Below are 16736 nucleotides of genomic sequence, written 5' to 3' on the forward strand. Positions count from 1 at the left end.
TGGTGGCATTGGTCATTCTTACTTGTGTTATCTCACATCGATTGTAGAAGAGGTTGGTGGTCAGTTTATAAGTATAAAAGAAAACCTAATTTTTTAAGGTGAGATAGGCCCAAGGCCACCCAATGCTGTTATCACACGAGAGAGATATGGATTCAACCCACGGCGCGATGTGTGAGGGAGAGATTATTGGGTTGTCCCACATCTCTTGAACTAGCTATCAAACGTTTTTTAGGTTGTGAAAGGGATTGGTGGTCGTTGATTTATAAGAGAGAGATACAGCTCAAGTTTGATGTGTAAGGGGGAGATTGTTGATGTTATCACACGAGAGAGATATGGGTCCAACCCACGGCGCGATGTGTGAGGGTGAGATTGTTTGATTGTCCCACATCTCTTGAACTACCAAACGCTTTTTAGGTTGTGGAAAGGGTTGGTGGTCGTTGATTTATAAGAGAGAAATAAGAACTCAGGCTTGATGTGTAAGATGGAGATTGTTGGTGTTATCCCACATCTCTTAAAGAGACTGGTGATCGGTTTATAAATGTACCAACTTGCGGAAAACAAAGAATCCTTTCTCTTTTCTTTGCTGGTAACGCTTCTCTTTAAGTTGACCAAGTGAAGGAAAAATGGTCCCAACAATGTAAGAAACATATCAGTTTTTCACTTGTGTTTTTTTTTTTTTTTTGTATCGTGTGGTACCAAGATTATGTGATGGAATCAAGCAGCCAGATAATTTGATACCAAACTTAAGGGAAAATTGTCAAAAAAAATCTTAAACCTTTTCCACCTTGCCACTTCCGTCTTTAACCTTTTCATTGACAAAAGTAGAGCAGGAGTATCAATATTTGTGTATGACACTCACTTGATTGCCAATTTTTTTTCGGATCACTTAAATGCTAATTTTTTTGAAAAACGGTTATTTCGGTGCCGACTACGGTGAGCTTTGCTAGAAATCCTACGTGGTGTCCACGTTGCTCGCCGAAGCTTCCAAGTCAGTAATAAAAGAAGCCAAAAGTTTAAAAAATATTAAAAAACATTAAAAACAAAAAAAAAGGTCTATTGCAGCAACGAGGGCTCAATGCCGGCAATAGTCGAGAAGGGGTGGGGGATGGCCGAGGGGGGTCATTGAGCCCCGGCGACCCTCGCCAAGGCTTTGCCAGGGTCGGCGAGATCGAGATCCGCCACCACGGCCAAGCCTCGCCGAACCGTCGCCGGGCAAGGCCGGTCGCGCCTAGCCATGGCAAGGCTCGACCTCACCCGGATCTGGACAAGGACAGCCTCGCCGTGGTTTTGTGAGGCTGGCAACGGCCAGGCCTTGCCGACCCTGGTGAGGCCTCACCAACTCCCCTTTCTTCTTCTTTTTAATTTTTTTTAGGCTATTTTTCTATTTAATTTTAATTTTTTTAAAAAATAACTATTTTTAAGTTTAACAGTCCACGTGAACGCCACGTTGGTTGATTTTTTTTTTTAAATGACACATAGTATTAAAAAATTAATAAAAAATACCACGTGTCTTGTTTGCCCGGAACCGACACTTAAATAATCATTTTCGACCAAAATAGGCATTTCGGTGATCGTTTTTTCTCCGATTTGATACTACTTAAGTGATCTAAAAAAATATATTGGCACCAAAGTGAGCGCTATTTACAAATATTGGCACTCCTGCTATACTTTTGTCCCTTTTTATCTTTCGCCAATTTAGTCATATTGGTCGAAAATCGCTGGCGTGGATGATAACCGTTTTACATGGCATTGTCGACGCCGACATAGATAATTTTTAATAGATTTTTAATTTGCTTTTAGAATTTTTATTAACTTTTTAAGTTATCTTTTTTTTTTTCCAGGTTTTCTTCTTTAGTGGTTGGCTAGGGTCGTCGGGCCCTTTGCCAACCTTGGCGAGGGCCGTGACGCCTCACCAACCATAGTCGAGGTTGGCACGGGCGAGGGCCGTGGCCCTCGCTCGTGGTCGACGGCCCCGTCAACAATTTCTAATCAATAGAACTGAATTGGAAAAATTTAAAAAGGTTGGAAAATGTGTGAAAAAAGTCTTAAACCTCTTGCATTGGTACTAATTCAGTCATAAACCTTTTGCACTTTTGTTCATTGAGTCAATCCGACTAATTTTGGCCGAAAAATCGCTAACGTGAACGTCAATTCTATGTGGCACGGTTGGCGCTGACATGGATATTTTTCAATATTATTTTAATATGTTTAAATAATTTGAATAATTTTTTTAATGATTGAGAAAAGAAAAAGAAGAAAAAAACCAAAATATTTATTAATAATTATTGAAAATATTTGAAATATCAAAAAATATCTATGTCGGGGCCAGCCATGCCATGTATAATATTTGGCGTGCACATCAATGAATTTTTGGCCAAAATTTGCCCGATTGACTCATTTAACATAAATGCAAAAAGTTGAGGATAAAATTAGCACAAATGCAAAAGGTTTAGAACTGAATTGGAACTAATAAAAGGTTTATGATTGAATTGGTACAAATGCAATAGGTTTATGAATTTTTTTAACACTTTTCCCTAAAAGGTTTAAAACTGAATTGGCAAGCTTAAAAGATTTAGGACTGAATTGGCAAAATTGTAAAAGATTTATGGCTTTTTTTTTTTTACAGTATTCCCCCAAACTGAATGTGGATGGAATAATTGATTCGCCTTTATTCTGGTGGCGTCCGAGTTTTTGAGCAAGCTGTTGCACCAAATTCATTCATGATCAAACAGTATGACTCAGCCACGGCATAGGTTTCGATCCACAGCCTGGAGTAACAAGTTTATTGATTATGGGTTATTTTGTTATGCTCCATTGAGTTAGTGAAACGCAGAAGTGTTGCTCCAGAGCTATGCCATGACCAAACAATGAGCATTGCCTATAACAAAAATTCAGCAGGAACAGATAGTAATCATTTCTCAGACGAAATGAACAGTGAGGCTCATCCTCTAAACCCATTAGCAAATCCAACTAAGCGATTCGCTAATTATGACCCAAACATGTTGGAAGAGTATCTATCCTTTTAGACAGATGATTAGTTACACTGGCCGAGTTTCTGTGCTTCCTCTCTCAGTGACAGGAATAATCTTGCAGGCTCAAAGCAACAGTGCAGAATGTCTAGCATGGCCGAACACAAATAGAACCAACCCACGAATCAGAACTGATGCCCTCAAGTATCTTCTGCTTGACCAACTGTCGTAATCTCCGAACTAGAAACCAGGTTTTGGAGGTCTTAAACATTCCCTGCTATGTCCTGTAAGACTAGTCTAATTGAAGCTAATTTGCATAAAGAGAGTGAATTAGGAGGCTTTTGGCCGATCAAGAGCAGCAATGAGTGAGTTTTCCCACAATAATAAAGCCTGCAGTTGCATCAGTCCTAGCGTAACTCTGTTGCCCATAATATCTGTAAACGGGCCATGCTGTTTAAATGTACTGCTGTAGTACCCGCTCGGACCCAGCCTGAATGCGCAATTCAAAGCCCTTTGGTTTCTGTCTTCCAGTACAGTTGAGTTACTTTCCATTGAAAAAGTGAAACCCCATGAGAAGTTAAATTCAGTTCAAGAGGCCAACTGCTCCCGTTTTAAGTCAGTTTAAGATGCCTACTGCTGCACTTGTAGGCTTGTAGCTCAGACAGGAGAGAACGATACCGGCTTGAGAAAAACCCTTTTTACAAGGTCTTCATATATTTCCTTTCTTAAGGTGATTTTTGGCATACTAGAATTAAATTTAAAACAGGAATAGTGACTGACTACTACTAACATGCGCAGGCTGAAGGTTAAGAGCTCTATTGTACATGTCTTCTATGCTTGGAAGATTTCCAGGAAAGAGACATTCCTACTTGAAAAATATAGCTCATAAATTTTACAGTTCTCAACTGGCAGGGTTCAGATACATTAGCACTTTAAGCTTACACTGCGATCAAAGGCGCCAGCCCTATTAGCGAACTCTCGCAGGTTTTGTGTAGCGGCAGCTAACGTGTAATCACTTTTACAGAAAGCAAACTTTATATACCTGTAATGATAGAAGTAAGCAGCGCCAACCTCATCTAGTGTGTTTGAGTGGAAGAATCCACAACCTGGTACAGCAACCACCCCTGCCTCTTCTATCAGCTTTTTAAAACAACCAACCTGACAATCTCACTGTTACCATTTGACAATGACACCGAATGTACCTCAGACAGCTTTTTTGCAATAAATGTAACGAGGAAAAGGAGCGTGCATCAGACAGAAGGCACTCCTCAGGGAGCTTCGCCAATATAAAGAATGAGCCCTGATCCTTAAATCGAATGCGCAAACCAATTTCAGCCGGAACTTTAGCTAGGAAGTCTTTCTTACTTCATAATCCTTGAAATCAATGGGAATAAGAGTCTCGGTTATTGCTTAGTGCAAATCCTCGTGCTCACTTTAAACGGATTTCAGCCTCAGACTATGCTGAAAGCAAGAGAGAAGCATTTCTAATTACTTGTCTCAGTGATTCAAAATACTGTGGCTGACTTTCAAGAGCGTTCAAGGCAGCCTCCTGGAAAGATGCTGGAGCCGAATCTGTGATCTTGACATGTATGTTCTTTATTATTGTGCGGAATCAAGCGATCGAACAATAAATAGACAAAACAAGAAAATAAATCGGACACATAGATGTACGTGGTTCAGTCGTAGAGACCTATGTCCACGGGAAGAACAGCAACGAATTTCACTATAGAACAAGCGATACGAGATTACAGACCAAACTCGAACAACTTAAATACTCTCAGTGTTTTTCAAGCCCCAATTACATCCAATAACGCATACAGTGTTTAACCCTTAACTCTTAGCGAAATAATCTTTCAATCTCGCAATGGAATTAAACATAAAATTCTTATCACAAGAATTTCCCAGCTAGAACATAAATTCTTCTTGGATGTAATTAGCGAAGTAAACTTTACTCATTGTATGAACGGTGCGAAGACCCACGCGCAAGACTTCTTCAAGACTTGAATATCTCAACAACGGCATCCTTTTTTTTTGTTAAGCACACCCACGGCCAAGTTCGGGAAGCATATATACAGGGAACCCAAGCTTGACCGAAATATTATCTTCAAAAGTCCACGTGGCACTTTTCAAATCTTGATTGTCACCTTCATAGGAACTAGGAAAGAATATTTTATTCTTTCTCTGGCCCAAGCTTTCCTTTTTCTTGTATTCTGCTCAGTAATTAAACTTCAAGAAACGTCCTAGTTGATAACAATCCAAGATAGATTTCGCAAATTTATGCACATACGAGTATATCCAAGAAAGAACATAACTAATCTTTCAAAATCTTATCCTCTTGCCAAAAGATATCCAAAACACGCATAATATATTTTGCTCGATTTTGAACGTCCGTAAAATATTCGATTTAGAATATAATTTCGCTTTGGGTTCAAACTCGAGACATATTTTAAGAATGACCGATTCAATGGCAGCAGGGGCAATTTCCCATCCAATCCTCCAGTCTGTCCATCAAATTACCAGTTTCAAACTTTGAGACAGATAAGGAGTTCGAGAAAGTACGTCCACTTTCTGTCAAGGAAGTCATTTGAGAAGAAGATATCTGGAAAAAGAAAAGGACATTTACAAAATGACTTCACAGGTTTTAGGAGTTCTTGTTGGAAGCTTTGTCCCGCAATTGATGTTTGCATCACAACAAGGACAATGATACTGCATCTCAGAACTGGGAGATCACCTGTACACTGAATGCTTTCAACGGAGAAGAAGTAATTATTGTCTCCTCCTGCATTCCTTGAAGAGAGGCGACGGATATATTTTTTGTCTTGTCATATGCGAAAGTGTACATAGCCTGACTGTTGAAATATGTCTCGAATTTTAGCCCGTGAACGATATGAGATTATTAAAGAAAAGTCAGAAATCGAGCAAAGGAAAATATATACGAAATCGAATTATGTTAAAGTTGATCAGGCATATTGTCTTTGCTTAAGAAATAGAAAAGCCCAGTTGGACTCGATCAACCGAAGAGAAAAGATAAAGGGATACGGAAGTCAGTTACACACGCAAGAATTATCAACCAAAGAAAGAAAATAAACAATATAAAAGGAAATCTACTGCATGATAGAGAGGGGCTGAGTTGAATATCCAGCCGTAGAGTTGGCTTGGACTTGCGTGTTAGAGAAGCAAGGAAATAAAACAAGGGAATTGACACCTTGTTTGGGTCGGCAAAACGTTGACACGGTTTTGCATATACATACATGGTTTTGTGCCTTGGTTCGGAGGGAGTTATTGAAGCGCCGCGCGAGTGCTTGGAAATAATTTTTTTTTTCGGTGATTTATGTTCGTGATATTACATCAAGAATTCAAGTGTCGAAGTCGATTAAATCTTGAGATTAGATTTGTGTAATTCCTTTGCAAGATTGAGAGATTATTTTATTAGGAATTGTGGGCTAAACACTGTGTGTGTTCTTAGATGTAATTGGGATTTGAGAAATACTGAGAGTGTTTGAATAATTCGAGTGTGGTTTGTAATTTCCGTGTATCGCTTGATTTATAGTGAAATTAGTTATTGCTCTCCCCGTGGACGTAGGTCTCTACGATCGAATCACGTACATTTGGTGTCCGATTTATTTTTCTATTAGGTTTATTTATTGTTCGATCACTTGTTCCGCGCAACACCGACAACATTTGGTATTTTGTACTCATTCTCGGGTATCGAACTCCTCAATGTAAAAGCACTTCTGTGGATAAATTTTATGGTGAGAGGTACCGCATAAGTTCTTGCATGCATACAAGAGACTTGAAAAGAATCGATTGTCAATTCCCCCATGTTTCTTCAGCTACTCACGAGTCACACCAATGGAAATGCGGGAACAGTCTAAGACAATCGCTTTAAAGTTCGATCATCCTTTGTTATCGTCTCTTAAGGCACACAAGAGTAATTTATTGTAGTTGCTATCATGTTTTTCCTACCATGGTATGTAAAAAAATACCTGGAACTAACATCGACAACTTAGACTAGATGAAGGGTGGTGGTGAAGCATGAGTTTCTATCTCCTTCTCTAAATAGATTCCACAGGTTAATGCTTTAGACGAAAGCATCGACCTCTTGTTTTTTACCCCCTCTGGGGAGTGCAGTGGCTGGTAATCAAGGAACCAACCAAACAAGCGGGATGACAATCGTCTTCGGAAATTTAGCTTAGCATGCGGTTTGAAGATTGGAGAGAGAACACCAAAGTTGCCCAAAGAACTCGCGGAGTCACCTTTGATTGGTGTCTTGTAATTGTGGTGCCCAGATACGGGGCAAAAGCAAACAACGCAGAAACCGAGTACAGTATGATTAGCAAACTTATATTGATAGTTGTACCAATTAAGCATTGTTGGAAAGTCTATGCTCCTCAGAAAATTCAAGCTTGTTCAAGCATTTACCCAAATCTTTCTTCTTCTTCTATTCAGAGAGAAAAATATGAGTCTGATTTGTATCGGAGAATTCTCAGCTGGTAGAAAGATGTGATTCATTAATGCACTTATTCTCACAAGCTTCCGAATGAAATCGTAGAGTTAGCAACATAACTAGACACTTCCAGAGGCAAACCGGTTAATGTTCTCCTGGGTTGTGAATTGGTATTGTGCATATTTACCAGGAAGTTTGACAATTTGTACAGCTTTATTCCGCAACTTTTTACATAATAGCAAAATCATATAGGGAGAGACATGTTTTATGGGAAACTCATATGCATGTTCTAGTAAATAACTACCCTACAAAATGTGAGCGTGATCAACTGATAAAGCCTGACATGGATGTTGCAGAGATCCGTCCAGGTAAACCATATTCACCTACCTTCTCCAATTATCTCATCAAGCATGGGTGTGGCAGCAATTACCAATGAATGATTTGCACCGTCTACAGTGCTTGCAGTGGACGCTGGGTTGTAAGAGCTCTTGTCTGTGCTCATATCTGTATTCTCAGTCAAGAAGCTAGTGCCATCATTAAATCTCCATTCGGTCAAGTAGCCTGGCCTTGTGGACACGGTAGGCACTTCAATATCTCCAGAGAGCATTGCCACCACACGGGACATTTGTGGTCTCAGCGTTGGCGATGTTTGAGTGCACAAGAGCCCTATTGCAACCATGCGCTTCGCCTCATCTTCATTGAACTCTGGTAATCTAGAATCAACCAGCTCAATAACGCGGTTGGTTTCATGCAAGTTCCAAGCCTGAGAAGCAGGAAAAAAAAGTGACAAAAATGCATTCAGGCAACCTCATGGACAGAATTAAAAGGGAAGAAATAGAAGGAAGAAAGAGAACGATATTTCCTTCGTAAATGGCCATAAAAAAGTGGGACATCGTTCAAGCATGTACCCATTCAAGGAGATATCTTTTTCCTTCTTCCAAGCTAGGATCTGAATTTGGCCTTCCACTGACAACCTCTAGAGCCACTACACCAAACGCAAATACATCAGCCTTCTCTGTAAGGTGGCCCCGCATTGCATACTCAGGAGCAAGATATCCACTGCAAAAGCAATGGGAAAACAGAATAAGAGTTTCAGCAACTGTAGGAATCAGTGAATTTATACATATGGCTCTGTGTGCATGTGACAGAAGAACATGGAGCTTACATGGTTCCCGCCACACGGGTGCTTATATGGGTCTTCTTATCATCATAAAGTTTGGCCAAACCAAAGTCCGATATTTTAGGTGTGAGATCAGAGTCCAGCAGAATATTACTGGCCTTCACATCCCTATGCACGATTCTTAACCTTGACTCCTCATGAAGATAAGCTAGACCCCTTGCAACACCCAGACAAACATCACAACGTGTTGCCCAATCGAGATTCAAGTTTCTTTGTCCTGCACCGTAGACATAATATATAAGTCCCAGCGTCACTGCTAATCAAATATATGGCAATTTGAAAAAGTTATTTAAATGGCAATGTTCTTAACTAAAGCTTGCAAAATTTGAACCTGCCTAATTGTTTTGTAACTTTTCCATGGTTCGTGTGTTAAATATGTATTTACATGGCAAAAGACGTTATTGAGGTGAAGATTCTGTCACCTACCGAACATTGCCTGGTCAAGACTCTTGTTCTCCAGATACTCATAAACAAGAAGCCGATTATCTGCATCAATGCAGCATCCATACAGTTTAACAAGGTTGCGGTGTTGCACTGCAGATATAGTTGCAATCTCTGCTACAAATTGATTCTTTCCCTGGTGGGATGATACAGATAGTTGCTTAACAGCAATCACTCTCCCATCATTGAGTGTTCCCTGTTGTCATCGATATTTTTAGTATTCCAATGTTAAAAAAATCCTTAGCCATTTTAAGACCAATAATGTGATGACAATGTAAACTCCAGTTACTGGACTAGCCAGGAGCTCCCCTTAAGTCTGACTATCAAGAAATGCCAAAGAATCCATCTTCTAGAACTACATTGTATTAATATAGATGACAAATGAAGGACAGGTCAACCCATATCATGATTAACAGTCTGGATCCTAGCAAATATAACCAAGAAATGTGTCCATCATTAGTTACTTAAGACCACACCTTACAACATTTAGTTATATTATTCACGGATGGGTCAATGCTGTTCATAGGATTGCTTTCTTTCCTGGACGTTATTTAGGATTTATTGCAGTCATCCTCCAAAGCCAAAAGACGATTGCCTAAGAATCAGAAATGACAAAAGTGAGGAGGGTTTTTTTTTTTTCCTTGGGGCGGAGAAAATACTGGAAGTTAGGTCAACCAGCACACGAAAACCATAAACCTTTCTCTTTTTGGTCCAAGGTATGGAAACCATAATTTTGGTACCCTTTAGTAATGAGTTTCTCCTCTTTTCCTGTTCTTCCTTGAAGAAACACTTTCAGAAAGATAAACCATCGACATAGTTCTTATGACAAGCTAAGATCAGATCAGCAATAGTTGAAGAAGCAATAGTGATAAGATTAGCATTTGCAAGCAGCCAAGCACTTTAACTCTGCAATAACATATCACTGCATCTACATTTACTTTTTTGTGTTATCCAACGATTTACAACAGACCTTAAAAACAGGGCCAAATCCACCCTCCCCAAGCTTGTTATTGGTATTGAAGTCATCGGTAGCAGCCTTTAGTTCCGCATAGCTGAAAGTGTAAGGTCTAGTATCTATGCCAAGGAACTCTGTAAGACACAATAATGGAGATAAGTTTCAGAAACATATTAGCTGCTTAAATTAGTCAGCCAGAAAAATCAAAATACATTCATGAAATTTAAGTTCAACCAGAAAACATGGCAATCCACATCCTACCACCAGTGGGCATTGAACTCAAAAGCTCTCTAGAACAATGGCATAACAATGTAGAGATTTCTCATTCTTTTTACCTCTATAGAACACGGTATTTGTCTTTTAATGTGTTGAAAGGGCAGTTTAGTCTCCTCCATAATTTGTGAGCTCTAATGCTCACATACATATATATGATGTAATCCAAAAAAGTGAATGATGATTATGTTTTTCATCCTAGTATCAGAGCCCAGGTTACCAACAAGTCTGGTCCCAACAGCCACACGGAAGAGATACGCGTTGTCGCTCCTCCAACCCAAGGCCCAATGTGTGAGGGGGAGATTGTTAAGGTTGTCCCACATTGATTGTGGAAGGGGTCGGTGGTCATTTTATAGATGTGAGGGAAAGCATTATCCTTTGAGCTAGCTTTTAAAATGAGAGAGATCCAAAATCACTCAACACCTTCCGTCTTGAGTGCTTCATGGGAGCATGCCTTTCTCCACTATCCATCCTACAAATCCAGTTTACTTTACTAATTCATGTGTTTGGGTGTGTGTATCTGTTTTGTGCATCATCTTGCTTCTGGTCATGATAAGTGTTACATCGCCGCCTGCATTGGATATGCATGATTATCGCCGACAAGACCTATCAACGGCGCCGGTCTATTCAACATGAGGTAGTACGATCGCCGCTAATGCTTAGTCGGCGGTTGTATGTCTCAGCAGATGTAAACTTTTTAGTACGGTCGCCGCTTGCATTGGATATACAAGACCTATCAATGGCACCGGTGCGTTCGACATGAGGTAGTACGATCGCCGCTTGCATTGGATATGCATGATTCTCCATCGGTTAATGTACCGTCTTCTGATCCACCAGCCGCTTCTGAGCCCGATTCTACTACCGACATTCCCATTGCATCGCGCAAAGGTACACGTTCTTGTGTTGGTCAACCCAATCCTCGGTTTACTCCCTATAGTGGATTTTCTTGTCATGCACATACTCGTTACCCTCTTTCTCGATTTTTATCTTATGATTGTCTTTCTCCTACATATTTCTCGTTTGTTACTTCTTTATCTACTGTATACGTGCCAAGTACTATTGTAGAGACTCTTGCTCATCTAGGTTGGCAACAGGCTATGGAGGATGAAATGCACGCGCTACGGGATAATGGGACATCGAATGTAGGCGTTATAGGATAATGGGACATGGCAACTTATATCGTTACTTGCCGGGAAACAGGCTGTGGGGTGCCGTTGGGTTTTTACAGTAGAGTTTCAACCAGATGGCACTATTGATCGTTTGAAGGCACGTCTAGTTGTCAAAGGTTACACCCGGACATATGGAGTTGACTATGATGATACATTATCTCCTGTAGCAAAGATACCTTCTGTTCATGTTTTCATCTCTCTTGCTATCCATTATGGTTGGACTCTTCACCAACTTGATGTTAAGAATGTCTTTCTTCGTGGGGACTTGGCAGAGAAGGTCTATATAGAGCAATCCCCGGGGTTCGTTGCTCGGGAGGAGTCTACCTGTGTGTGTCGTCTACACAAGGCATTATATGGGTTGAAATAGTCTCCTCCCGCCTGGTTTGGTAGTTTCAGTGATGCAGTTATTCGATTTGGTTTGCGATGTTATAGTGTAGATCATTCTGTATTTAGCTCTACTTCGGGTGTGTTCTCTTGGTTGTTATGTGGATGATATTATCATTACTGGTAGTGATTCTGTGGGCATAAAAAATTGAAAAAGTTTTTACAGGGCGAGTTTAGCACAAAAGATATGGCTTGTTTGTGGTATTTCTTGGGCATTGAGGTGGCCTACTCACGTGATGGTATCTCATTATCACAGCGAAAATATGTACTAGATATTCTCAATGAGGTTGGTTTTCTTGGAGTGAATCCTGTTAATACTCGGACAGATCATAATGTGAAGCTTGATGCAGAACATGACAAATTACTTCATGATCCAAATAAGTATCGGAGATTGGTGGGTAAGCACAATTATTTAACTGTTACACAACCAGATCTCTTTTGCTATTAGTGTTGTTAGTCAATTTATGAATACTCCTCGTACTATACATTGGGAGGCAGTGCTACGTATAGTTAAATACTCGAAGGGAGCACCAGGAAAAGGGATATTGTTAAAGAATCATGGACATCTTGATGTCATTGGCTACTGTGATGCTGATTGGGCTAGGTGTCCTTTTGATAGACAATCAATTTCTGGTTACTGTGTATTCTTGGGAGGCAATCTTGTGAGTTGGAAAAGTAAGAAACAACAGGTGGTGTCTCGATTGAGTGCTAAGGCGGAATATCGGGCTATGGCTCATGTAACTAGTGAGTTGATTTGGTTAAGGATGTTATTATCCAAACTTAGTATGTCATCTTCAGCTCCCTCAATTCTGTGTTGTGATAACTAGTCTGCTATGGATATCGCTTCAAATCCAGTTTTTCATGAGCGTACGAAGCATATTGAAGTAGATTGCCATTTTGTGCGGGAAAATATTCAAAACAAGGACATAATACTTTAATACACACGGACTAATGGTTAACTTGCTTATTTTTTCACTAAGTCATTGCAAGGCAGTAGAGTAATTACTTTGTGCAACAAGTTGGAGCTTTTTTATGTTTATGCCCCAACTGGATGGGGAGTGTTGAAAGGGTAGTTTAGTCTTCTCCATTATTAATGAGCCCTAATGCTCATACATACATATATATATATACATATATATATATATATATATATATATATAATCTAAAAAAGTGAATTGATGATTATGTTTTTCATCATAATGCAAAACATAATTACTAATTAGCATATAAGCTTACAGATAGGAAAGTTATCATGAGGAGTCTATTGTAATGATCTGAGTAGGGTTTACCTTGATCTTCAATCGTGCGAGCCATTTTCCTTCTCCGAGCAAGATAGAAGAACAGGAGAACAGCCATCAAGCCGACCACTCCAACTCCAGTAGCGACTCCGACTATCAAGCCAATATGATCCTTGTTGCGAGTTGGGGGATTGTTACTGACAGTGGGTATGAAGTCTGCACAAATTCTGCCAATTAAGTGAACTTATAAATATGGGACTAGGAATATGAACAAGTTTTTTATCATAGGTACCTGGGACAGCACTGATGGCTGAAACCAAAGGTCCATAGGTGGCTTGATTTGGTACACAGCAAGTCCCTTTTCCAGCCCAGAAAAAGTGTATTTCAAGATAGTTAGCTGTCACCTGAGCCTGATACACTTTTCGAACAGCTGTTAGAGAGGCACCACCTGCCTCTTTTTGTATGTCAAAATCCTTTGATACAAGATTTCCCTGAAATAAGCATAAGTGGCATTGATAGTTGATCGTGAACTTTCCAAATAAAATAATAAAAGCCTGTCAAAATCCGGCCCTACCTGTATGTATACATCGAAAAGACGCCTCCCAAGACTTTGCCATCCAGTATTCAGGATTTGTATTTCAGCAAACTGGAGAGTGACATTGTAGTTTCCGTTCTCCAGCCCTAATCCATAATATCGTAGGGATGAAGCAGAAAGCCGTGCAGTCTGGAACAGCTCTGAGTCTAAAGTGTTTGTGAACTGGGAAAGCGTGGAAGCTTTATAAGCAGGATTGTTGTTTCCAGTGAAATAACCAACATTGCTCACTGCCCACCTCTCTGTATTGCTCACATAGTAGGTAGCAGGACCAAGAGTGTTATTATCCATCTCATACACAATATTACTGGACGAAGTAATCTGAGGGCCACCACATTTTACTGCAAAATTGTAGTCTGCATGACAAACGTAAAAGAGCAGATCATGATTAGTTTGTGAAAGGTACTTCTGTCTCCATAATGGACTACAGCACATGCAGTATGTCCATTCTATACTTCCATAAATCAGCACAATTTGACTGAGAATGGACAAACTTCTGTTTGAAACTTACTTCGAACGGTCTGTCACATAGCATCTTAAGATGCAGTTGTAAATGTGGATAACTAAGATTACTCTAGAGAACGGATCCATGAAGTCCTGATGGAAATGAAGCAAAGTCCTATACCAGAAAAAGGGGGAACCTAGAGAGGCACGTCTTGAACATAAAGGCAGCCTGCCAGATATCTGCCCTTTGCAGATGGAGAGAGTAAAATTCTAAATAGCATGTTTTTAATGGATCAAACAACCCCGTATGTTCAGCATCATATGAGGGTTTTCAGAAAACCAGAAGGCTATTAGATCAAATGACAAAGATGGCTTTTCCCTAATGAAAAGAAAAAAGATTCATTAATTAGCAACACTGATCAATGGATCATATATCGATTGGAAAGAATCAACAGAAAAAGAAAGAATCGGATCAGTCTATATACTTCTCGAAACAAACAGAAAAGAAACGAGTGACGGGACATAGATCATGGATCAGATGGGACATCAAAACTACATAGCTGTCCCTTTTTCTAAAGAAAAACCTAGCATACCAACTTGAACCTCAAGTTTTCCTTCTCTGTGCCACTGAACTACCCTAATCTAACTTGAAGGAAGAAAGAAGTTTGACCATTCTATGTTCCACTACATTAGAGTTACCATTCACTTCACGAATCAGGATGTAAGCAAGCATAATACTTAGTAATTGTATATATGATCTCCTGTCCTCCTCTTGTTGAAGCATTCAACAACGAGGACATATAAAGGAGAAAAGGCTACATGGACTTACAGATTCCAGTCCCACGATTGCAAGGAAAGTTCCGCTGAAGACAGTTTAATCCTGAAGGAAGTAAGCTAAGACAAAAGTAGAAAAGTTTACTCAGTCGACCAGTATGGCATTTATGAGCTGATAATTTAATCAAAAGCAGATACTTCTACAACAAGTCACTGGTTATATGACCGCCTGGTATAAAAGGATTCTTCTGGTCGTATAGACGCATCTGTTTTATGGAATTAAACTCAAAGGAACATTTTTCATTCACCATGAAACTTTACAGCCTATCCCATCCAATTATCAATTGTCATTTCCCCACTTAATGAGGGTGTATTGCTTCACATTTTGGAAATGCATTTTCCAATTGACATGAAATTTTGTGACTTCATCGAGCATTCAAGTCCTGCATTATGTTTTCCAATTGCTAATTAAATGCTAAAAGTTTTCCAACCATTGACACAGTTATAGCATCTCCAAGTAATAGATCGAACTGTATGCCTTTTCTAGTGAATACTAATACCGCATATTGCAGAATTGCTGAATATCCAAGGCAAGAGCTATGAGAATTAAAAGATGGTGAAACAATCCCTTCAGAATTTAAACAAATTTCTGAATAAGAACAATCATATGAGATGGCTACCTATGACAGTCCTATTGATGACAGTCATTTTAATTGATTTATATTCACTCCTTGCAGTATATTTAGCAATCAAATGAGAGAGTGAGCTTAAGCACAAATTTAGAATGCATCTATAACCTCAATTAATGGAACTTGTATGACAGAGGACAAATTTGATATCTGAACATCCAGATTGACCAGCAGGGTTGGATCAGTATTCTCCTTGTAAAGTGAGGTAGGCATTTAAGCCAAATCCGAGGACACATCAGCTAACAGTTCTCTATCAAATTATTACCGTCTACGATCACTCAAGCATTATAAGCAAAAAGTCACCAGGGCAATTACCCACTGTTAGAGTTGTCCAATGTGAAGTTGTTTCCAACCAGATTACTGCAAAATGCATCAGGAGAAAAAAATGAGATCATAAGTCTCCCCATAAGATTGGAACACCTATAGCTCATCCTGCAGTAGAAAATGACTACAAGTACAATATAGTATCCCTCAAGAGCAATGAAAAGATTGATAAAGGGAAAAAGAAGATTTCTCACTATAGGATATACAACTAAAAAGTATCTTATCGTTCTTTGAATCACAGAAATCACATACAGTTGTAAATCATTGCTGACCCAAGAAGGAAAGCTTCCCATCAGGTTATTGAATGACACATCTCTGTAAAAATGGCAAAGTGAAGATGTTATTTAGTTAACCAATATGTTAGGAGTCTTTCAGTACCAAATAGCATCTTGTGATAAGTCAAACGACAAAAGGTTGACTATATTCTCCATGTCCCCAGGCACCAAATAGAAGATGACTTTGCGAGAATTATTTATACTACCGAGTTAGTTATGAAGGGGAAAAGGAGAAAAATATATTCAAGTAGCTATATCCTCATTCCGACCTTCAACCAAAGACAGAAAATAGAATATTCCGACTACACATTGTCTTCGCATCCAAACTCCACGAATGCCCATAAAACTTGTATGTAATCCCCCATGTTCTTCTCAATGGGTCAGTGACAGTTGTGAGCATCGTTATGGTTATCATGCAAAGTAGATCTTTCAGGTGTTCTTACATGTTAAGAAGGGATGAACTTTTCTGTTCAGGAAGTGTGCCACTCAAACTATTATTTCCAAGAAACCTGAGAAATGAATCAAAGAGATTTCCAAATCATTAAGAAAGATAACATAGTGGAAGGAACACATATGATTATC

General features: G+C 39.4%; 1 protein-coding gene and 1 long non-coding RNA gene across 5 annotated transcripts in view; both read right to left on the reverse strand.

The window, feature by feature from the left end:
- LOC115738555 (probable LRR receptor-like serine/threonine-protein kinase At1g56140) overlaps positions 1 to 16736 on the reverse strand; it is a 32105-nt gene that overhangs the window by 11474 nt on the left and 3895 nt on the right. For 2 of the 4 annotated variants that reach the window (XM_048274125.1, XM_030671218.2), the window contains exons 13-24: positions 16598 to 16663; positions 16132 to 16194; positions 15871 to 15915; positions 14922 to 14986; positions 13631 to 14004; positions 13349 to 13547; positions 13108 to 13272; positions 10008 to 10126; positions 9023 to 9233; positions 8582 to 8813; positions 8325 to 8475; positions 7804 to 8179 (exon numbers count right to left, since the gene is read on the reverse strand). The exons of the other annotated variants lie outside the window; for them this stretch is intronic. In XM_048274125.1, the coding sequence (XP_048130082.1) occupies positions 7804 to 8179; positions 8325 to 8475; positions 8582 to 8813; positions 9023 to 9233; positions 10008 to 10126; positions 13108 to 13272; positions 13349 to 13547; positions 13631 to 14004; positions 14922 to 14986; positions 15871 to 15915; positions 16132 to 16194; positions 16598 to 16663 (2066 nt within the window). The remainder of the gene's footprint in view (positions 1 to 7803; positions 8180 to 8324; positions 8476 to 8581; positions 8814 to 9022; positions 9234 to 10007; positions 10127 to 13107; positions 13273 to 13348; positions 13548 to 13630; positions 14005 to 14921; positions 14987 to 15870; positions 15916 to 16131; positions 16195 to 16597; positions 16664 to 16736) is intronic. 4 annotated transcript variants of the gene reach the window in all.
- LOC125313797 lies at positions 3337 to 4538 on the reverse strand. Its single transcript, XR_007197411.1, has 2 exons — positions 4462 to 4538; positions 3337 to 4127 (listed from the first exon to the last, which is right to left on the reverse strand). It is a non-coding gene; the product is annotated as an uncharacterized LOC125313797 (long non-coding RNA).

The sequence above is a fragment of the Rhodamnia argentea genome, chromosome 2, assembly GCF_020921035.1.
Source record: "Rhodamnia argentea isolate NSW1041297 chromosome 2, ASM2092103v1, whole genome shotgun sequence".
Lineage (NCBI taxonomy): Eukaryota > Viridiplantae > Streptophyta > Magnoliopsida > Myrtales > Myrtaceae > Rhodamnia > Rhodamnia argentea.